The sequence below is a fragment of the Camelus ferus genome, chromosome 3 (genome assembly GCF_009834535.1).
Source record: "Camelus ferus isolate YT-003-E chromosome 3, BCGSAC_Cfer_1.0, whole genome shotgun sequence".
NCBI classification, from domain to species: domain Eukaryota; kingdom Metazoa; phylum Chordata; class Mammalia; order Artiodactyla; family Camelidae; genus Camelus; species Camelus ferus.
The window spans coordinates 43,352,431-43,375,977 of NC_045698.1; the positions used below are offsets into that span (position 1 = coordinate 43,352,431).

Here is a 23,547-nt window from a genome sequence, read left to right on the forward strand (position 1 = left end):
TTCCAAATCTTCCTAAACGCTGAATTATCTTCCTTCAACAGCATACAAATCTCCTTCCAACTTTTACTCCCACTCTTGGCAGGTTTACAGATTTTTTTTTTTCTTTAAAAGTCAGTAGCAAGAGAATAACTGTCTAAACCAGTGCACCTAATTGGATGGATTTTTCAACACATACTTTTGGATTAAGGAAAATACAGCTTTTAGCTTTAGAAATTAGAAAATACAGGTCAACTGGAAATAATCTAAACTAAATCAACAAGAGAAATGATTTAGTTTAGAATCTTCTTATATGACCAAGCCTCTTGTACATAGCTTCTTTTAAAGTAATCTGTAAAACACTGCTAAGAAGTTGATTTAAACCCCGTTGGGAATAATTACATCCAGTTACACAAAGCCACTATGCTTTCAAATCTGAAGACTTATAGCTTATAACCCAAAATATAAAACGTCCACATGAACTTTCAGTACACAGCTAATAAAAAACAAAATTCTGGTGGTTCAGTGTCCATATCCCGTGGAGATATAGAAATGTTCAGGAGAATTTAACTGGTCAAATTTAAAATTATATTTTATTCTTAAACACCTGAAGTTACTGGAATGTAAATTCTATACGTATTCTGTTTTTAAATACAAACTCACTTCCATGTTTAAAAAAATGAATGGTTTTATATTATAAAACTAAAGAAAAAAATGCTATCACCAATATATATTTACTTTAAACTCTCTAAAATGGGTATACCCTGTTTAGAAGCTTTTATTGCTTATTCATCAAATCTGATGATTCTTAACATGGAAACATAACCCTTATTTTTAGCCTGGAAGTTTAAATTTGTGAGGTCTTATGTTTAATTTTTGCCAATAGTTAAAAGTTACAGATGATCAATTTGCCCACCAAAGGTTCTGCTGTCCACTGGGAAGAATCTCTAACTTGAAACACTTGCTCTAGCCACATCTGAAGCAATGGCTTTTAGTATTTTGAAATAGCATATTCCATAAGAAAATGAGCAAGAAGTCCACCAAGCTGCAAGTGAGCCCTGTGTGGGATCCCTCATATGCTGTGCTTACTCTAGGAAAGGGTGATGATGGTTCAAGAATAGAGCGTCTTTCGTGTGTTAGCTGCAGTCCTAGGTTCAGTCATGAGTGAAGACTTCAGAGATCATAACTCCTCTTCATTTCTTGCCTCCTTTTCAGTTCCTCCTCTATGTCTCATTTCTTTTCTTTCATATAACAGCATCATTTTATAAATCCATGTGTCATAATATTTAGTAATTTATCACTTTTCTTAGGGAAGTTCACCATTTTAAAAGTAGAGAAAGGGCACCAGATGCACAGAAATTACCACCTGAATTTCACTTGAAAGAGTAATATGTATAAACCAAGAGGGATGTGGGAGAGGTTAGGTGCATGAGGAAGTCCATCTAAGTCTTTCCAAATCTACTCATAAGATCCAGCATTTCAGCCCTAGACCATTCAGTTGGTAAGTGAGCAGTTATAACCACATATGAGTGAGTCAGTAAGGGAAAGAAAGAGAGGAAAATGTAACTTTGGGATTGGTGGGCTATTAACATCTAGATAATTTAACCTAGGAGCAAAGCACATCATATCTACTCAAGAAATAGTCTTCTGAAGAAGAGGGGAGAAAAAGTTAGTAAGTCAGAGCTGATAGTAAAAATATGGTTGGTGGCTAGGGCAACAATTTGCTTAACCACAGCATCCAAAGTAGTTAGCAACCAAGACAACATTCTATAACCACAGTATACAGAGCATATGGCCAACAATATTAATTTAATCTAAATCTTCAGTACAGATAGCATCCAGAGAACAACAAATGCCAGGAAAAAAAATGTCTCTCTGCTCTGCCTTTCATGGCTGGAATCTGGCTGCTGTGCTGTGTGATTATTGGCCAGACATAAGCACTTGTAGGGCAGAGCAAAGCGCATCTGCCTTGGATCTAACAGCTGGCATCAGGGTACCAGTCAGCTCCACCCATATGCTTCCTTTTTCTGAAGAGACTCCTGCTAGTTTTTTATCTTCTAATGGCTTTCTTTCTCTGTCTTTCCAGTGTCTTCCCTTCTGTCTGAAGTAAAATTAAGTGTCCCAAGGAAGCAGGATTAAGAAAAGGAAAGAAGCTTTAAAAATATTTATTTTTCTAGAGCAACTGTGTTTAGTGATGGTAAAGTAGGGTGGAGTATACATATACTGCGTTTATTCGAAATCACACTATTCCTGGAGGGAATTCGTACTACTCATTTTACATTAACAGTAATCTCTTCCATGGAAAGTGTCTAACTTAATTTGACTCATTGAATTCCTACTATGTCTAAGCCATGGGTTTTTGTTATCATAAGGGTGAAAATGAGTGAGACAGACTTGACCTCAATGAGATTACATTAAAATGGGGGGAAGGGATAAGGCAATTACCATTATAGTTATATTATAGAAGCTACCTTACCTAATAAAATAATGCATTTTCAGATCTAATATTTTTAATTTTATAGTTCCTCCATTTTGTTATGTTTCTATCTGATTTCTCTTTCCTTGATCTTCATGGATCTTAAGAACTCTTTTCATAGCCAAAAGTCTATGATGTCATTCCCTTTCACTTTATCTTGTTACTATGTTCTTTTCTCACTCCAACTTCTGCCATGTTTCGTTACCTCTTTTTGAATTCTAGGCAGTTAGGTAAAGGCAAGCTTTCATTCTCTTTTGTAAAATGAGACAATCAAATTAGATGATTTCTAATTGTTTCTTCCAGATTCAAAATTCTGTGAAAGCTGTCTTTTCTTTTCTTCCTTCACAATTCAAGTGTTCATTTTTTCCCTCCTCTGTCGGCTTTGCCTTTGTACTCTACAAAATATTAAGTCTGGAAAACAGGCATTTGTTAGATTTCATTTGGTTTTGTAGTCTTATTTCAGTGCCTCGGTTCTTACCAGTGTGAGGCACTTATCAAAAGAATCAGACATGTCAAAAGGCAAAACACTAAGTGGAAATAGGAATTTGTGAGAGGCAAGTTTCCTAATACAAAGAATTAACTCATATTATACTAAAAAAGAATTTCCATGAACTTAGGAAGTAGGAGCTTACTTGTTTTGGATTATTTCATTAAAAATTTTAGAGGAATGATGTTGGCGTACAAGGAGTTCTTGATCTTCTTCCACATATCACGATGGACTTATTACTAATAAAGAAGCTTTTCTTTAATTATATATAAAATCCTTTTTCTTGGAACCAAAGAGTAAATATTTCAGATTTAAGTTATAACAAGGACACAATCATAAACAAGGTCTATAGTTCTTAAGCTAAAACATTCATTTTGTTTAGGTAAAAACAGGGAATAGTAATATCAAAAGGTCCTATAAAATTGGGATGATATTGCTTATCATTATAAGATTTTATTTTTTCCAAAAGTATGTTATGCATAATATCTTGTAAAGGTGCATAATGCTATGACTGCCAAAAACGAGATTTAGGACAAAAGTTTCAGGAAGTAGAACATGACCTGTGACACACAGATCATTACTACAATTGGAATGCATCAAAATTCTACCCAGGCTTTTCAGTGAGTGAAAATGAACCTAGGCCCTATTTATGTTAGGGAAGAATATAATCTCTAAAGCAATAGAAATAAAATGAGAGAGAAAGAATAGCATTAGGAGGAATGTTTTGGGTTAGCAGAGATTTTTTGCCTTCAGTTACATACCTTAACATTAGAGAAAACTTAAACCACAATATGCAGGGGGTAACCATAAAAAATGTCAGGATATCAAACTAAACTTTTATACGTTAGATTTTTTTACAAGAAATTAGAAAGCTTAAAGTATATTGAAAATATACAGGACAATTCAAAGAATTTTTTTAAAGTATATTCTATACAGGAAGCCATATACTTAAGGAAAAAATAAACAAAAATAATTATTAGAGACAAATAAAAGAATAACTTCCAGAAGTGTGAACCAGCCAAGAGCATGAGTTTACCTAGAGGAGTTATTCCTCTCAAGGGCATATTATCTGAGAACTGAGTCAGGTGCAACTGATGGGTACACAGTGCATGCTTTTGGGAGCTGTGATGTTCACAGGTGCCCTGCTGTGACGCCTGGTACAACTAATCCCTTATGTTAAAGGTGCTCTTCTTTCTCAACACTGAAAATGAGCTGAAGAAGGGGACAGTGGGAGAGAGTGAATAAGGGAATGCCATGGTCAATGCAATGACAGACTATTGCTAGTCTTACAGATATTTTATTTTTCAAAGGCCAAAGAAAAATTAGGGAATAACAAACAAAGCTGAATATGAATCTTTATTCCTTGTAAACTCAAGTCACTTTTTACAAAGGACTTGTATCAGTAAAAATATCACAGTGATCAGTAATATCACAGTGATCAGTGATATCACAGTGATAAGTTTGGTATATAACAGGAATCAAAGTAAAAGGATGCCTACAGCTTTAAACAATAGTACATCGTGCAACCTCAGACAGAAAATATCTGTTATAGGGAATTTTTCTTAAAAACTGTATTTCTTCAAAGGGAAAGAATTGGCAATGGCTAAAGGGCTTTTAATTATTCAAACTAAAATTTCCAGTTGTTATCAACTGGCACTTACTTAACTCTGAGAGTAACATTTGGATGGTAATTCCTAAATCAAAGAAAAGCAAAGAGTTATAAAATTTGATTTATTAACATCTTTCACACTTAATTTTAATCAAGTCTATTTTTAATCTCAAAAAACAACCAGATTTTGTTTTCCTCGGCTCAATTTTGAGACTCCTTCACTTCGAGTTTCGGTCCAAGTTACAGTGTATATGTCCTTTATAAGCTACAATACAAGTGCGAGTCATTACTATTGTTATTATACCTATAACAGTCAAGTCTCAAAATCCTTATTTAACATTCTGTTAGGCCACTAATAATGTGAAATGACCATTATTAGTAATGTTTAATATGTTAAACATGTTAGAATTAGCATAGAAATTAAAGAGAGACCTGGGAAAAGTGTAAAGCATTTGCCTCTGTTTTATCTAGTACCTTGAGAACTGTTCTCTTTCAGCCAGATTTTAGTACTGGCCTAAAGATCCCATTATATTTTTCTAATAATTATTTTTTAATTGTTATTTTAGAATGCACTTACTGTACATTTAAGTACACATTATGCTGTGTTGTATCATTCCTGAAAACTATGAAATATATGACATTATCATATAATATTTCCATAGAAATCATGTAAAAATATCCTACTTTTTAAAGGGACTAGGTAATTTACATGATAGATTCATTAAAATGATTTTAAACTCTATTATTAGTAAATGGAATAGTATGGGTTATTACATAAACTTGCTAGGCGGTAAACTTTAAGGAACTATTTGCTATCAGGGGCTCTTTTAAATATATAGCTTCTTTTTCTTTTTCCTTTCTTCTTCTTTTTCTTTCTTTTTTCTTTTTTTGCTTTAATCACCCACTAACCTGAAACTGAACTGAGACAGGAACTCACGAGAGCATGTCTAGAAGAAATGCTTAATACAGATATGAATGAGAAATGTACATATTCCTCAAAATCTCTAGCTTCTTAATAGAAGTGCAGAAGAGTCTCCATTTTTAAACTCTGAACAACACCAGGACTCTGAGTAAGAAATTTACATGCATTTTCCCCCTCTTAAGAAATAGAATTCACCATCTACTGTAAGAAAGTGAGGTTACTAGTTTTTATCCAACTTTATTGATACTTATTTTACCCTAAATCAAGAGTTCTCAAGCTTTCTGGCTTCATAGCACCCTTAGTATCTCAGTAATTTTTTCAGAGCCCTCCCAGGCAGAAAAAAAAAAAATCTAAGAGTTTCATTTATTAAGTAGTTAGGTTCAAACAAATCAATAGCAATACTATGTGTGGTGCATGACCTGTGTCATTGTGTTTCCACTGGAAACACACAGTAGTCTGGAGCACCTCTGTGCATCTGCTGCAGTGTCCTGGGGCACCGCGGTGCAGTGTGAAATATATGGCCGTAAATCAGGAAAATACAAAATACTAGTCGGAAACTATACAAAGTATCTTAAAAATCTTCAAGAGTAGAAATCAGTTCCAATTTGTATAAGAATCCAGGTGAACTAAGTGAAATCACAAAAAGTAAAATAAAAAGAATATGTCCTAGTTAGAAAAAAAGCATAGAATATCTTTCAAGTTTATATACTATTCACACACACACACACATTCACACATACATTAGGCTTAAGGTGACATCCAGGGAAGAAAATGAAAAACAAATAAAATAAGCATCCATATAAATGTTTAAGCATCAAACATACAACAAAAATTAATTAAGATATGTAAACGTAAGAGAAAAGGTAATGATAACATTTTAAATTGTCAGACAATTGATCAGAAACATTCCTGAAACACTCCATAGTATATGTACGAAAAATCTATCCTTTGTGATCTTCAAACAAAATAAAAATTGCCTCTAAAAATAAACATGTCTCCCCTTTCTAGTCCTCCGTCTTATCATAGCTTTAGCTTATCTTTCTTTTTCTGAGTTGCCAAGCAATGAATGTTTAGCAAAAAGATGCCTCAGTCAGTAGAAACCTGACCAAATTGGTATGCAATTTGTGTACTTCTACACAAAGAGGAAGAAAGAAAAACCTAGAAAGAACAATGTGAAGAAAGTAATCAGAAGTGTCAATAGACTCGACTGCAGGACAAAGACTGTATGTTTAGAGAATGAATATATGCAACATCCGTATGTATTTCTGACCTTCCTTTGCACAACTAAAGCATCCTTAAAGTTTCTTTTGTTAACAGAACAGATGTAACAGTACAGTGTCAACTCCCAGTTAATTGACTTCAGAAGCTTTTGCTTTAGGTCTAAGGGTTGTATTAAATAAGAGGAGGAGTTAGGGGGATGGTGAAGGTGGAAAGGGAATGGTTTGAATAGTGGGAAATGAGAGCACATCCAGAAAGATAGGGTAGGAAATTATCATGAATGTGCACTTTGCAAAGATTCATTCTCTAACAAAAACAACCATTTCCTAAAACAATAAAAGGCCTTCTCTGATTAGAACTATATGCCACAAAGACAAAAAAAGTTTGTTATCAGTTTTTTATAAATGTTGAGTTAAAAACAGGGGCCATATGCCTCTTACATTCTGACTTGTGGGTCTAAATTAAAGTTGGTTGAGTATATAACCACTTACTCATTTTAGCTTCGTAATTACCACAGAAACTTGAAATTAGAAGAAAGTTTGGAAAATCTGTTAACACAATTTCACTTGATCTTAGCCAAAAGGCCAAGAACTGTTACTTAGCACAATTTCAGCCAGTTTTAAAAGTATTAATTAGATGCTTATAAATGATCCATTAGGTAAAGAAAAAAACATGTAAATAAACTAAACTACAATAAAAGTTTTCTAAAGGCATGTCCAAGGTCAATGGCCACACTAAACAAAATTATGAAATTAATAGGTATTCTACCACGTTTTTCATTCCCTTCTCTGATGTCCCTAGCTACTTCCCCACGCCAGATACATATATCTAAATCTCAGTGACCTTTGCATTCAACTAGTAGCCGGTTAATAACAGAGATGTGAGTTCTCAGAGATATTTGCATCTGAATGTAAATTTACTTGAAGACTAAATAAACTTTTCAATCAGCCTCAAAGACAATACTTCTCAACCTTGCCTGTACATTAGAATTACCTAGGGAGCTTTTAAAAATCTGATGCTCAGGCCATACTATTAAGCAATTAAATCAGAATCTCTGGGGGGGCGGGCCCAAGCATCAAAACTGCTTAAAATTTCCCAGGTGATTCCAATATGCAGCCAAAGCTGAGAACCACTGCTTTAGGGAAAGCATTTGAAAAAGTGAAATTTCAAGGTAGTAAAGAAGAAATTCTTGAGTGTGGATATATCATGTTGCTCTATTGAGGATAACAACTGATGAAAAAGCTCTGTCCAAGGTAAAGGACAACTTTTAATATAAGAGAAAATGCTACATTAGAAAAATCACTAGATTTTTAAGTCTTGATTTCAGCAAGTTAACTTCATTTGAGTTTTACCTGTAAAATAGGAATAACAATAGCAATGCCTATCTCATAGTGCTTCTGAGAATGAGCAAATGAAATAGGGTACCAAAAAATGTTTCATAAGCTGTAAAATTTTATTTGTTATAACATAGCTGAGCAATAGAACCATTTATCATTAAAAAGACTAGCTGTAATGTGGATTACACCTGTAATATGGATTATCACCTAAAAGATTTGCCACTTTGTTTTAAAAGACATTTGCTTTATAAAATCCAAGTGTCCAGCCCAATGTTTCTAGAAGTATGGTTTCTGAACCAGTATCACCAGCACCACTTAGAAACTTGTTAGAAATGCAAATTCTTGGAATCTACCTCAGATCTACCAAATCAGAAACTAGCAGCAGAACCTATCAATCTTGCTTGAACAAACCCTCCAGGTGATTCCTATGCATGCTAAAACTTGAAAACCACACATCTAGCCAAACATCAGCAAAAAGAGATGTATGACTAAAATCAAAGGATGAATATACATTACTTACTATTTAAATCTTTAAAAGCCATAGTGCAAAGGCACACCAGCATAAATTACCACTTAAAAAGAAAGCTTCTAAAGCTTTGTATTTTAAAATAATACAATTCCCACTACCCAACCAAGATTTATCAGTTGACACATTAATCATGAATACAATGGTAGTATATAAATTTGGGAGTCAGATAAATTATAGAGACTACAGCACTCTGAATAAGCAATAAAGAAACAGTAGTTCAGAAAATGGTCAAGTTTTAATTCACTGGGCTTGGGTTTCTTTCAGAGGAAAAGTCACAACCGTATCTTAAAAATCGCATTTATCCTGAAGACAACACCCCACAGCATCTCAATGTTCTTATTCAGGCTAAGGAAGTGTTTCATCACTGACTCAGAGAAAAGACCGTTACTTGGACTGAATCACCAGCAATGTTTCCTACAGCCTTGCAGTTGTCATTGGGTCTGCTAAGCAACAGAAAAACAGTCTCAAAACTTCTTATGTTAAAAGATCTCATAAGAGAAAACTATCAACATTGCTCCCAAACTCCAAGTCCAAAGGTCTTGCCATTAATAAGACACACGCAGGATAGTACAGGCGAGAACACTGAGGAGTCTTGAGACTACAATAGAAAGTTCTTTGAGATTTCTTGTTTTCTCTTTTTTCATTTTAAAAGTTTTGGCAGCCTCGAGATACCTAGCACTACCCTACAAAGAAGAGAGTATAGAACTCATGTTAGTATTCATCCTTAGTTCCTGAGTGAAAACTAAGAAGTGACTTTTTCCTAAAAGATTCCTTAACTATAGATGAAATTTCATTACCATTACCTGCAGATGACCCTGGTTCTCTCTTTGATCAAGATTCCTGAGTCCTAAGGGATTTCACTTCCCTCAATCATAAGCTTTCTATATTTAAAGAACTTGGGATTAAAAAGTGGGGGTACATATAGGAAGAATAACTCTAATAACTGATATCTAATCACTATACCCTAGGAAATACTTTCAACCTATTCAAGGTAAAGAGAACAAAAGAGAGGAACTTGGTTTTACTTATGCATGCTAATCAGAATTATACTGTCTTTCCCCGGCAATCACTTTGCCTCACCTCATAAGAAAAATAGCAATTCTAAACTCTAATTTTCCACACTGGAAAGAATAACACAGATTATATAATTGCCAAAATAATTAGTTCCTTTTGCTCATTCACTTATCTATAAACATTTACTGAGTGCCTGGTATGTTCCAGACATTGCTCTAGGTGCAAAATGGGTCTAGAGAGATGCACAGACTTCAGTGATGAGGATATGAACTCTATGTGTCTAGGGTGCTAGGTTTCAATTTCTCTGTTAACCAAGGCCAGTGCTACATCAATTTGAGTGAGCTTCAGAAGCACTTGGAGAGCTCGTTAAAACATAGGTTGCTGGGCCCCACCTAGAGAGTATCCATTCAGTACGTCTGAGATAGGGCCCCAAAATTAGCATTTCTAATAAATACTCAGGTGACACTGATGCTGCTGATCCGGGGACCACACTTGGAGACCCACTCACCGAGAAATGGTAGCTCATCACCTGTACCTACCGCCTTTCAAACACTGTACATCTCTCTTCCAAAAGAGGCAATAGCCTTACAAAGGCTTGTCATAATCACTCACAATTGAGCAGAATTCTGGTTCCTAGAACCACTTCACATATCTAGGATCAGTAGCTCCAGTAGAGAAGAAAGAAGTACAAATAACAAAGAAGAGAAAAATTTCCTTCCAGGGGCTTTGCTACCTCCTTGTTTTTCTTGCGTTTTACCCCCATCACAAGAAATCACTTTTCTATTATGATTTCTCAGTACAAGTGTTATGGAAAAGAATAACACACATTCAGATTTTTTTTCATATTTCTTTACTTTAATAAAATCAGAGTTTTTCTTCTAAATTCAGCTCTCACGGCCTTTCCCTCCCAAGCTCTTTTTTGAACTATCTCCTTTCTGAACAAAAGAACCATAGAGTTAGAAGGAATATAGAGAATTCACTTAATCCTTCCTTGGCTTCAGATAAGACTGTATCTAAACCACCCCCAAATATAAAACATTTCAGTACAAAGATGAACAGGCACTAAGAATTTCCTATTCAGTTTCCTATTCCTTAACCTTCTCTTCTCCAAGCTAATCAACCTCAACATTTAGACTTTCCTCATTAGATTTTCTAAGATAAATTTTAAATTAATTTTAAATTATTTTGACTCTTCTTTAATAAGTTTATCCCACCTTACCTCAGGGCCCAAATTATGTATTTACTATTATCATAAAAACTTCTTTTTGGTATGTGAAAAGGGGAAAGTTAATTTATAGATTAAATAAAAAGGAATTTAATTGGAACAAAGAAATATATATATGTATAAATGCCACTAAAATATAATGGCATTCACTTGAACAATTAATTTCAAATATCCTCTATTTAATTAAAAGAAATACTAATTCCCTATAGTTTTAAAAACTTTACATTATAAATCACCAGCCATTTCACACAAAAAACGGATGGGAATTCGAGATCTTTTTAAATATGCCACAAATTACGCATAAACATGTTTCATGACATTTCACCAAGAGGAAACATTACTATTATTATTCATTTGCTTTTTTTGTTTTTGCTTTTGTACAATGTTCACTACTGAAGTTGGAGTTGCAGTTTATTCATGATTTAATTCTATATGAGTCTAAAGTAACTGAATCTATTATCTGATAATCATTTCCATGAAAATAATTTCTCTGATTCAAGCCTTGAGAATCAGAAATGTTTAGAGACTTAGTGAGTACAGGACAAGATAGGATAAAGTCCATGTTAAATCACGTCTCTGAGTAGTTTAGAAAAGAAAAGTAGGCAAAGCGTGGCAATATGAAGTAAAATGGGATGATTCACTTTAGTTCCATTTCTTCCATTCTAAATATCACTACTCAAAATTTAATCTTTGCTTTTGGAATGGTGAGGTGCTCTAGTCCAGCCTAGGCCTGAGGGACAGAGTTGTTTCCTTGCCTATTGGGATCAAGGTGTACGGTGGAGGCGATGCATTTAGTCTCCAGAGAGAAGGAAGATGCTGCTTGCACAGCACTTCTACTCACCAGTCCATGCAGCAGCAAGGGTGTTGGCTTTGAAGGAAGCCAACTGTCCTGCTCTCCCAGCCAGAGGTAAAGAATTGCATTGGTGGCCACTAGAGGGAGGAGGATTAGGAATAGAGTAAATTGTGGGGAAAAGGCACCCATGAAAAACGCACATGGGACAACCAACACATCACCAACCACCGCCTACAGCTACCTCTCTGAGGGACTATCATGGGGTCTGCATACACCATTAACTCAGAGACCCAGACACCAGTAATTATTGTAGTATCCCAGTATATAGCCCCTTAACTTTGATGGCTGGAGAAGGGAGTTTGAATAGGATTGCGGGAAACACACAAGCACACAAACACAAACACACAAGCACACAGACATACATTCTCATCCCCCATTACAAGACGTTGCATCTGTGCCGCCTGATTCTTGCTCATTTTCTTATTTAAAACTCTTGATGTTCTTTACCAAGAATGTGTTCACGAAAAGCAAACAGCCCACCTTCAAGATAGTCTTGGGAGAAGCACCAGCAGAGACACTCATTGTGCCAAGATGTATTTTACCAACAAATCTGTACAAATTACATGAGATTAAAAACAAACGGAATATAATATAATTAAAGCAAAGTTTCTTTTGCTAAATTACAGCTTGAAGCAAACCTGCAAGAAATGTTTCCAATTAGCTTCTTTAGCAAACACAAAGCATAGCTCAGAATGTTTTGCTTTCCATCCTGCCCTCTGGGTGGGCTGCCTAGTGGGTGTCTTACCTCCAGCACAGGTAGCTGAGCATTCTGACCAAGGCTGATGATTCCATGTAAAGCCAACTTCATTGTCTCCGCTGCCCGTCCGAGTGATGGGAACATTGAATTTATACCTAATTCCCAAATTCTGTTCCTGGAGCAGAACCTGCCATTGAAAACAACTGGTGAAGATAATTAAAATACAATGAGCCTTTATTCAGATATTAGGGGCTTTTTTGAAGAAGAAATTGTAAGTTTTATAAGAAATTTACAACTTTTAGAACACATGCACTTATATTGAACTTTCTCTTTCCATTTTCATGGGTACTTTGGAGCCATTTCTCTCACATGCGTTGTTTGGTTCCAAAACTATTATTCAAGCAGGCACTGAAAAGACCAAACAGTCTTATGGAAAGAGCCCTATGGCCTTAACACTACCTAGATTTTATATCCTTGGGCATAATATTTTACCTTATTTATCTTAATTTCACCACCTGTCAAACAGAGATAATAAAACCTGCCCCTCCCTACTTCACAGGGCAGATTTAAAAAGTACAAATGACATGGCAAAGACATATTTACCATGACGATGAGATTTTCTGAGGTGGGACCTAGAGCTTCCAAGGATTCTGGATCATCAGTTGGTCTCTTATAGTGAAAAGCTGTCCCAGCAACATCGAACTTCCTAGGCCAGTCAATAGTCCAGGCACCATTAATATAGTAATCATCCCCTTCAGACTTTAAAGCTAAAAAATAAAATTTTTTTAAATCACTATCTACCTAAAAATGTAAAACTTCATTTAACACAATGTCACAGATTAATTAACTGCACTCAAGTATACAACAAATATCCACTTCCATTTAGAGATGGGATTCTTGACCATTTTCTCAAATACAAATTAAAATAGTAATTTTCCATGTGACTGTCAAGAAGATATTATGTATTCATAATGCTATTGATAGAAGGGAATGAAAGGCCTATCTGGAAGAATAAAAATGTGTAACTAGCAAGGAAAATTATGACAAAGGAATAACTGGGGATGGGGGTGGGTGTAGGGAGCAGATTTTCCTATGCAAATATTAAAACAGTAATTATATAAATATGGGGTGGGAACAATCTGTGGTATGCACACAGACTGATAGAAAAATGGAACCAAACAGCCAAGTACATCTGAGAATTAGTTATGCGACAAAGAAAGCATCTTAAATTAGTAAAGGAAAGATAACAAGAAATGGAACTAAGACAAAAGACTAGCTTTTTGGCAAAAAAAAATTTTTTTGCTGAATTTATGTCTCATTCTTTATATAAGAATAAATACTACAACTCTACTCCTAGTTATATATGCAGAAGAAATGAAAATAGGTACTCAAATATTTGTACATGCACAGTCATAGTAGCATTATTTCCAAAAGCCAAAGGTACAAATAACCCAAATGTCCATCAGTGGATGAAAGGATAAACAAATTGTGGTACATACAACACAATGGAATATTATTCAGCCATAAGAAGGAATAAAGTACTGATAACATGCTTCAGTGAGGATGAAACTAAAAACATTACACTAAGTGGAAGAGGCTAGACAGGAAAGGTCACATACTATATGTTCCTGTTTATATGAAATATCAGAATAGGTAAATCTATAGGGACAAAAAGCATATTGGTGGTTGCCAGGGGCTGGGGAATAGAAAGTATCTGCTTAATGGACAGAGCTCCTTTTAGGGTCATTAAAATATTTTGGAATGTACTAAATGCCACTAATTGTTCACTTTAAAATGTTTGAAGTGACTGAAGCATTTCAATCTTACCTCAAAAAAACCCAAAGTTTTAAAAAAAGAGAGAAAGGAATAAATGCTAGATGAGTAAATATTTAAATGTAAATATAGTTAAATAATAAAATGCTAGGAGAAAATGTGGAAGCACTTTAAAAAAAATTGGGGTATGAAAAGCTTTTCTAAGCATGACAAAACCCTCAAAAACTATAAAGAAAAAGATTAATAGATATGTATGCATAATTTTAAAACTTTTATAGGAAAAATGCATTAAAAAGTTTTAAAATATGTGATAGAAAAAGGGCTATTAGCACTACTACACAAAAACTTCTATAAATAAACAGGAGTGATCATTTTGATAATGATTACCATACTTTGCCAGTAACAAAAATGTCAGTTTAATTTTTTTGTTAGTATGCTAGCTTCTTCAAAAACTTCACCAGGTGAGATGAACAAACAGTCCCAAAGTGTCATACGGGAGAGAGTGTCTGACTCTCCGGACTTCTACCACTTGTCCTTAAGAATATAGAGCATTTTCATTCCCCAACCCCCATCTGCATGGCAAATATACCTGCACTTTCTTTACTTCAGATATGTTGTGAAATCCATTTAATTGTCAAAAATAAATTTAATTAACTTTTTGCAATAGGAACACGTCAACCAATTTTAAGAATTACTTAGTCTTAAATTTGTCTTGTATTTCAAAATTTTTATTTTCAACTCTTACAGTGGTTCTCTGTCTCATTTGAAACATCAGAATTACTTAGGTTATATAAGGACATTTGAGCATGTATAATACAGAATAGTAAAAACAAAAATAAAAACAAGATCTCTAGCATCTTTGAATTCTCCTTCAATTTAAGCTCCCACTTTCCATTTTTTTAACTACTCAGTGAAGGAATCCTAACTCACCCTTGCTGGTACCATAACATAGTTTAGAAAAACACTAAGCATTTAAGAGGGGCTGAATAAAAATTTGATAAGGGAGGAGGATGTGGCATTATGAACAGAGAATTATCAAAGGGAAAAATCTGACATTAGAAACCTTATTTTTGTTTTGCTGATGCAGAAAAGAGTCTAAAATTATGGTGTAAAAATAATGGAGTCTTCTTAAATAAAAATAAAGGAGTCTTCTTGGTATTCTATCTAAAGATGCATTCTTAATTTTAAAACATATAAGGAAAAAGGAATGACGTTTTAAGGGGAATAAGAATTCATCCAGATTTCATAAGAGTCTCTAGAATCTAAACCTCAAGGGATCAAAAATCAAATAAACAGAATTTCCACTTCTTCACATGGTAACATAACTGGGATTAGCTTCTCCTCTAATTGTAAACAACTAGAAAACTCACAAAATATATGAATCAGCAGTTTTTAGACATTGGCTATAAGACTATGCAGGACTGTTGACACGCAGAAAAGGAAACAAGGTGCGTCATATAATCTCTCCAGCTTTCTGCCTGGAGGCACTTTCTGTCAGTGTAGACCAGAAGAACCCAAGCAGAGCATGGTGGTCTCAATGAGTTAGAAGACAGAGATCAGAAATTGGGAAGGCTAAGATAGCCAGAATTTGTAGAACCAGAGAATTACAGGAGGGAATTTGTTGCTGAATAGTAATCTGTATGCATAGGATACAACTCCATGAAGCCAGGCCAAAAAACTGCTATGGAGCCATAAGCAGAAAAATTTCGAGAGTGAGAATTCAGAGAGATTCAACCAGAAGGGCATTCAGTAGAGAATCATGCCTTTTTAGTAGAGCTGAGCAAACTCTAAACTCAAGACCACTTGAGATTCACCCAAACGAAGCTCAAAAACACACCTCAAAAGGATCAAGCTCATCTACAAGTTACTTAACAATCTTTAAAGGAAAAAAACAGAATCCATACACTCAATAAAAAAATGTTCTCAATGTACATCTAATGAAAAACCACTACAAATGGAAAGAAGGGGGAAAATATGGTCCAAACCAAGAAGAAAGCCAAGTAAAAGAAACAGACTCAGAGATAACAGAAACTATAGAATTAGCAGAAAATAATTTTCAAGCAGCTATTTTAACTGTTAAATAGTTAAAATAGGATTTTAAAGAAAAATGAATATAGTGAGGAGAAACTAGAAGATATATATAGATGGATGCTCAGATCTATACGAAGAAAGAATATATGCCAGATACAGTAAACATGTAGGAAAATAGAAAGTAATTTTTCTTATTTTTAAATTTCTTAAAAAGATAAATGACTCTTTAAAACAAAAAATAGTGTACTGAGTTTTATAACATATTAAGAAGTAAAATGTATTTTTAAAAAATAGCACAAACAATGAAAGTAAACTGTTTTAAGGGTCTCACATTATACATAACATGGTGTAATATTATTTGAAGGTGTGTGTTGTGATAAATTAAAGATGCACTTTGTAAACTCTAGAGCCAACCACTAATTAAACAGAACAAAGAAGAATAGCTAATAAGCCATTACTAGAGATCAAATAGAATACTATAAAACATTTGACAAATCTAAAAGAAGACATAAAAGGAGGATAAAGGACAAAACACATGGAACAAACAGAAAAATAGCAAAATGGTAGACTTAAACCCAACGATTTTAATAATTATATCAAATATAAATGATCCAAACAAGGAGATGGCAAACTATGGCCCACTACCTGTTTTATAAATAAAGTTATTTACAAACTTTTATTTTTGTATTATGTATGTCTGCTTTCACACTATAATAACAGAACTGAATAGCTGAGATAGAGATATCTTGTCTTGTAAAGCTGAAAATATTTACTCTCTGGCCCATTAAAGAAAAAGTGTGTCAACTCCCTCTGCTACTAGAGATTGAAATTTAAAAAGCAAAGATGGTTAGACAAAATAAGAAATAAGAATCAAACTATATGTTGTCTAAAATAAATATGCTTTAGGTTCGGGAACACTTATATGTGAAAAGTGGATGAATGGAAAAGAATTTACCATGCAAAGACTAATTAAAAGTTATCTGAATAACTAGATTAGTATCAGACAGAATAGACACAGATCAAACAATATTATAAGAGATAAAGAGGAACATTTGATAATTATAAAATGCTCAATATATCAAGAAAATCTAACAATCTTAAATGTCTATACACCTAACAACAAAGTTCTAAATAAATGAAGCAAAATCTTACAAATTAATGGAAGAAATAAACAAACCCACAGCTCTAGTTGGAGATTTGAATATGGCTTTTCAATTTTTGCTAAAGCAAGGAGGCAGAAAATAAATAAGAATATAGAAGACTTGAATAAAGCTATCAACCTGTTTAATTGACATTTATGGAATATTAAACCCAATAACATCAGAATATACATTCTTCTCAAGTGCACATGGAACATGCACTAAGATAGACAATACTCTGAGTCATAAAACAAACCTCAACCAAAGAACTAAAATCATACAGAGAAGGTTCTCTACCCATAAAAGAATTAAACTAAAAATCAGTAACAGCATCTGGAAACCCCTCAAATATTTGGAAATTGAATAATACCTTCTAAGCCATGAGCCACATGGTAAACAAGAAAATATTTTAATTCAAGTGTTAATGAAAAAATAACACATCAAAATACATAGGATGAAATTAAAGTGGTGCTGAGAGATAAATTTATGGTGCAAAATGCTTATTTTAGAGTAGAAATGATTTTAAAAATCAATAATCTAAGTTTCTTTCTTGAGAAGCTAGAAAAATAACACAAAGTGAAGAGCAAAAAAGGAAATAATAAAGAGAAGAGAGGAAATCAATGTAATGAAAAACAGAAAAATTACAGAAAAAAGTCTTTTGAACCAAAAGCTTGTTCTTTGAAATGATCAACAAAATTAACAAACCCCTCACTAGAATAATCAAGAAAAAGAAGACACAAATAGCCAATGTGAGGAATGAAAGAAGAGCCTTCACTACAGAGCCTACAGACATTAAAAGGATAGTAAAGGAATATTATGCACATTATGCCAATAAATCCTACAAGTTTATAGCTATTACAGAAATTTAATTTTTCATTAAGAACTTCTCATAAAGAAAACTCCAGCACCAATGGCTTCACAGTAGAATTCTATCAAACATTAAGAAATAATACCAATTTTACCCAGACTCTTTCAGAAAACAGAGGAGAAAGGAATACTTCCCAATGCATTTTATGAGGCCAGGTTTATCCTGATATAAAAACTAACAAAGATATTACAAGAAAACTCTATAGAGCAATGTCCCTCATGAACATAGATGCAAATATTCTTAATAGAATATTAGTAAACCAATTGCAGCAATATATAAGAAGGATAATACATTTATGACAAAGTGATTTTTAATCCCAAGAATGCTAGATTGATTTAACATCTGAAAACCAATCAATGCATTTACTATATTAACAGGGAAAAGAAGAGAAAAATAACACATGATCACACAATAAACCTCAAAACCCATTCATGAAAACTCCCAGAACTAGAAAAAGAAGGGAACTTCCTGAACCTGATAAAGGGCATCTATACAAATCTTCTAGCTAACATTATATTTAATGATAAAAAAACTGAGTATTTTCCCATTAAGATTGGTAACAATGAAAGGATGTCCAGTCTCCTCATTTCTATTCAACATTGTACTGAAAATCCTGACTACTATTTTAAGACAAGAAAAAGAAATAAAAGACATAAATATTGGAAAGATGGAAGTAAAACTGCCTTTGTTCAAGTATGACATGATAATCTATGTTGAAAATCCAAAGAAATCTACAAAACAAGTATTAGAACTAATAAGTGACATAACCAGGTCATAGGACATGAGGCTAATACAAAAATAAATTGTATTGCTATACAACAACTGATAATTTGAAAATGAAATTAAAATATCAATATTATTTACAATAATATCAAAGAGAATGAGATATTTAGTGATAGATTTTTTAAAATATGTATGTGCAAGAACTGTACATGGAAAAATAAGCATTAGTGAACAAATGTAAAGACTTACATAAATCTATAGGTAAGTCTTTTTACATACTAGAAGATAATATGTTTAAGATGTCAATTCTCCCCAAATTGATCTATAGATTCCATATAATCTTTTTGTAGAAATTGACAAGTTGATTCTAAAATGTAAATAGAAATGTAAGGGACCTAGAAAAGCAAAAAATAATTTTGAGAAAGAAGAACAAATTTGAGGACCTAAGGCTTCCTGTTTTCAAGACCTAGTGGAAATCTCTATAATACAGTGTGGTTTGGTTTAAGAATAGCCATAAGGATCAATGGGAGGGAAGAGAAATAGATCCATGTGTTCATGTGCAATTGATCTCTAACAAAAATGTCAAGGTAATTTAATGGGAGAAATAGTCTTTTGAACAAACGGTGCTGTAGTTATTGAATATCCACATGAAAATAATTAAAAATAATCATCTTTTAATGTATATCTGACAGAAAAGTTCAAAATGGGTCACATATCTAAATGTAAAAGCTAAACCCACAATTTTTCTAAGGAACACTGATGACAATCTTTGCAACATTGGGGTAGGTAAAATTTCTAAGGTAGGACATGAAAACACAAACCATAAAAAGTTAATAAATTAGATCTCATCAAAATTAAAAGAAATCATTAAGAACAGGAATAAACAAATCACAGACTAGAAGAAAATATTCATAAAACATATATTTGAACAAAGACATATCTAGAATATATAAAGAACCCTTAAAACTTGATAGAAAGAAAAAAATAAAAAGGCAAAAATATTTGTTTAGATACTTGATAAAAAAAATATATATATGGGTAAAATCAAGAAGACTGACAATACTAAATATTGACAAGGATGTAGAGTAACTGAACCCACATAACTGGTGGGAATATAAATGATAAAATCACTTTGCAAAACAGTTAATTAATTTCTTATACAGTTAAATATGTACTTATCATATGACCCACTGATTTCACTCCTAGGCTTTTTATCTAGGAGAAATAAAAATACATGTCCACACAAAGCTTGTCTATGAACGTTCAAAGAAGATTTATTCATAATAGTTGAAGACTGGAAATGATCCAAATATCTATCAATAAGTGAATGGATAAACTACAGTATATCCACACAATGGAATACAATTCAGCAGTCAAAAGCAATGAATTTCAGATATACTCAACAGTATAAATGAATATCAAAAACATTATGCTGAACCAAAAAAAAAAAAAGCCAGATGTAAGAGTATGTACTGTATGATTCCAGTTATGTGAAATTCCAGAATAATTAGAAGTAAAATAACAATGTCAGAAAATAATAATATAATGTCAGAAGAAAGAGCAATGTTTTCCAAGGCTAAAGCTCAGGGTATTTGATGGCAAAGGGTATTTAGAGTATGTTTTAGACTCACAGAAATGTTCTACATCTTGGTTGTGGTATTTATATGGATATATAGAGATAAAGAACTGTAAATACAGTTTGAACTGTACACTCATAATGGATGTATTTTATTATATATAAATTATACATCAATAAAATTCATTTTAAAAAATCAAATAACCAACCCAGTGAAGAGTAAGCTATAAACTACTAATATTTTTGTTTAGTTCTTTCAAGTAGAACTTCCTTCTTTTTAGCCTGAAAAGTGTTTTACCTCAGAGTAGTATATGTCTTCCTTCATGATACTATGCTCCTTTCCTCATTAGTTTTTAAAATCTAGCAAAATATGCTGCTTACCAATATAGTTCTTTGACATGGCAACTTCCCTGACTTCAATGTGAACAGAGCCTCTTGGTATCTGCACCACTTCCATGTAGCCTGGAACACAAAAGAGAGCCAGTGATAAGCAGCCTCTGGAGCTTTTGTCAGAAAATGAGCACTTAGTAAACTATTCAGTTGTTAATAAGTTTCCTTATTTTTCCACACTATCCTTGACTTTACACTTTATAAATTATGACAATAAGCAAGTTTGCCTCTGGTTCAAGAATACTTCTACAATATTTGTCTTTTTCTCTAAAATTATCTCAAGAGATCATTAAAGTCTCAACATGTATAATATTGGCTTCCACATCAATGCTCTGTGGGAATTCTCATCTTAAAGAAATGTGGCTAAATGAAATCAAGTAGAAAGGGAATAGGACTTCCTTAAAATATCTTACAGGAAGCCACGTTTAATATTTAAAGGACTGAACGAAATTTGGGGAAAAAACATTGTCTGCCAAGAGAAAGAAATTTTTTAAATAAGAGGAGAAATCATGTGTTTTGGCTATTCCAAGTATACCAGCAGTTTGAGGAAGAGTTCTTTCTATACACTCACCTCCTCTGGGCAACGAATCATTGAAGAATCCTTCAATGGCATCACATGTGCTTCCATCCCCTCCACAGACTCGACATCTATCTTCCCTAGCATCGGATCCCAAAATATTATCACAACCTACATGCTGAAAAGAGAGAATAATATTCAGTGTGACAAAAAGAGGAACTCTTGAACCCATAATTAACCAAATACATAATTTGTTTATTTGTTTTTCCAGTACAGGAAATCAAAACAGGAAATACTTTCTTCTTTCCACTTTTACATTCACACTTTCATTTAGTTAACATTTCTCAACTCATAAGTTTAAAGAAAAAAAAAATTCTGATTCCCCAGGAACTTATGCATGCCTATATTTCTAACCTATATTTCTTCTTCATTTATAGATACTGTAAGTGGGCTCTTACTTATGCCCTCAATCAAGAAATGCAAGAACTAAGGAAAATGGCGTATGATCCTACTGAGGGTTGTAAGAACAAGAGTCTTGACTGGGCATTATGGTTTGTCCTTTCTAGACCACTGGCTCTACTGGATATCCAACTGTTAGTGTTAGTGTCAAGGATTAGTTGCGAAATTCATACTTGGATGTATCTCTAAAACTGAATACCTATTTCCATTAGCTGAAGAAAATTACCATAAACAAAAAGGAGATGTAAACACGCAACATTAGAGGCTGAAATTCTACCTTTCAATTTTAAATTTAACCATAGAAATGTGGATTTTTATATACTTTATGTACATACTTTGGCACTTAAATATGTAATTTGACCTTTAACCATTGATACTAGGCAAGTAATGGCTGAATTCAACATGTACTTCGATCTTTGTTATCTGAAAAAAATTTAATACTGTCCCAGAAATAACACAAACACACACAGGATTATTGGATATATTTGGAAGCAAGTTAACCAGAAGGATAGAAACTTTCAAGAAATTATGAGACCAAGTAAAATAGTGTTTTTATCTCATCTTTCTCAGTTTCTGGCACTTAATATTGTGCTTCTTTTTAAGGTAAGACAAAAACAAACAAGGCAAAAAGTTAAGGGAACCTTCATTTGTGGCTTTTCTTATGAAAAGATTCATACACAGGTCTAGAAAAACAGCATGGATTTGCTCCTGCAATTCCCAACCGGTCTGGCTAATTCTCTGAAGTAAACACTTTAGTAAGGTAAAGACTAACTCTATAATGAAAAGCATTATAAATGCTTCAAAAGAAGACAAAGTGGGAGAAGCATAGTTGTTTCACACTTCAAGGAAAAATTTTGCTATGAAATATATCAAATAATCTTTCATTAAGAACATATGGCAGCCATATGAAGTAAGAGTTGAATCTCTGTCTTCTTCTAGCATGTTGTTTGTAAACAGAACAGAAGAATAATGGAAATTAAAGTCCAAAATATTTTCATAGCTCTAGCAATCACTATAAACATAACTAAAACACCACAATAAATCACATTTACATGGTGCTTGAATATGAATGGATAATTCTATCTTTAACTATGTATATTTCTTTATTAAAAATTAAATTACTCTAAAATGTAGCTCTCTTTATTAAAAATAAGCATAGTATTAATTAGGAGCTACCATCTGAGAAGAAAGACAAAAGTCTCAAAAACCCCAACATAAAGAAGTGAAATTCATAATCTGAGAAACCTTGCATTCTCCATTGATACAGATATCCAGTGAATCCGCATTGCACTGAGTCCCATCAATCACCGCAGGGGCACGTTCAGTGTAGAAATTGTAACCTTCAGCCAAGCAGTTTAGTGCACAAGGTTTTACCCCACCTGGACAAATATAGTAATAGAGGAATAAATGGAGTGGTTCTAAGGAACAGTGATTCAGTATTATCCATGGCAAATTTACAATTGATGCGGACATCATTCCCTGATTGTAAACCTAGTTGTGTAGGTTTCTCTCCTCCTTTGCTTAAGTTTCATGCTTATTTTCATTGCTTGTGCAAATGGAAGGAGGACCCAATGAGTAATCTTAAGGTTTGAAATTTTCAGGTATTTCCCATATGTATTTTCAATATATTTTAGACAAAAGGCATCACAGTGGAGGTAAATAAATGTTGAAAAAATGAATGAAATAAAAGCTATTTAAAAAAAAAAAAAACTAAGGAAATACAGTTTA

The 23,547-nt window shown here is 33.3% G+C and overlaps 1 protein-coding gene across 7 annotated transcripts in view; it reads right to left on the minus strand.

Annotated features, from left to right (window-relative positions):
• ADAMTS6 (ADAM metallopeptidase with thrombospondin type 1 motif 6) overlaps positions 1-23,547 on the minus strand; it is a 266,890-nt gene that overhangs the window by 37,013 nt on the left and 206,330 nt on the right. For 5 of the 7 annotated variants that reach the window (XR_004317184.1, XM_032473104.1, XM_032473101.1 and 2 more), the window contains 5 exons: positions 23,065-23,198; positions 21,415-21,538; positions 20,835-20,915; positions 12,947-13,110; positions 12,392-12,530 (listed from right to left, as the gene is read on the minus strand). Coding sequence is in view for 5 of the 7 variants with exons in the window: in XM_032473104.1 (XP_032328995.1) it covers positions 12,392-12,530; positions 12,947-13,110; positions 20,835-20,915; positions 21,415-21,538; positions 23,065-23,198 (642 nt within the window). In the remaining 2 variants the exon portion in view is untranslated. Of the gene's footprint in view, positions 1-11,634; positions 11,724-12,391; positions 12,531-12,946; positions 13,111-20,834; positions 20,916-21,414; positions 21,539-23,064; positions 23,199-23,547 lie in introns of all 7 variants that reach the window. The other 2 variants (XR_004317186.1, XM_032473111.1) reach the window with 1 other exon arrangement.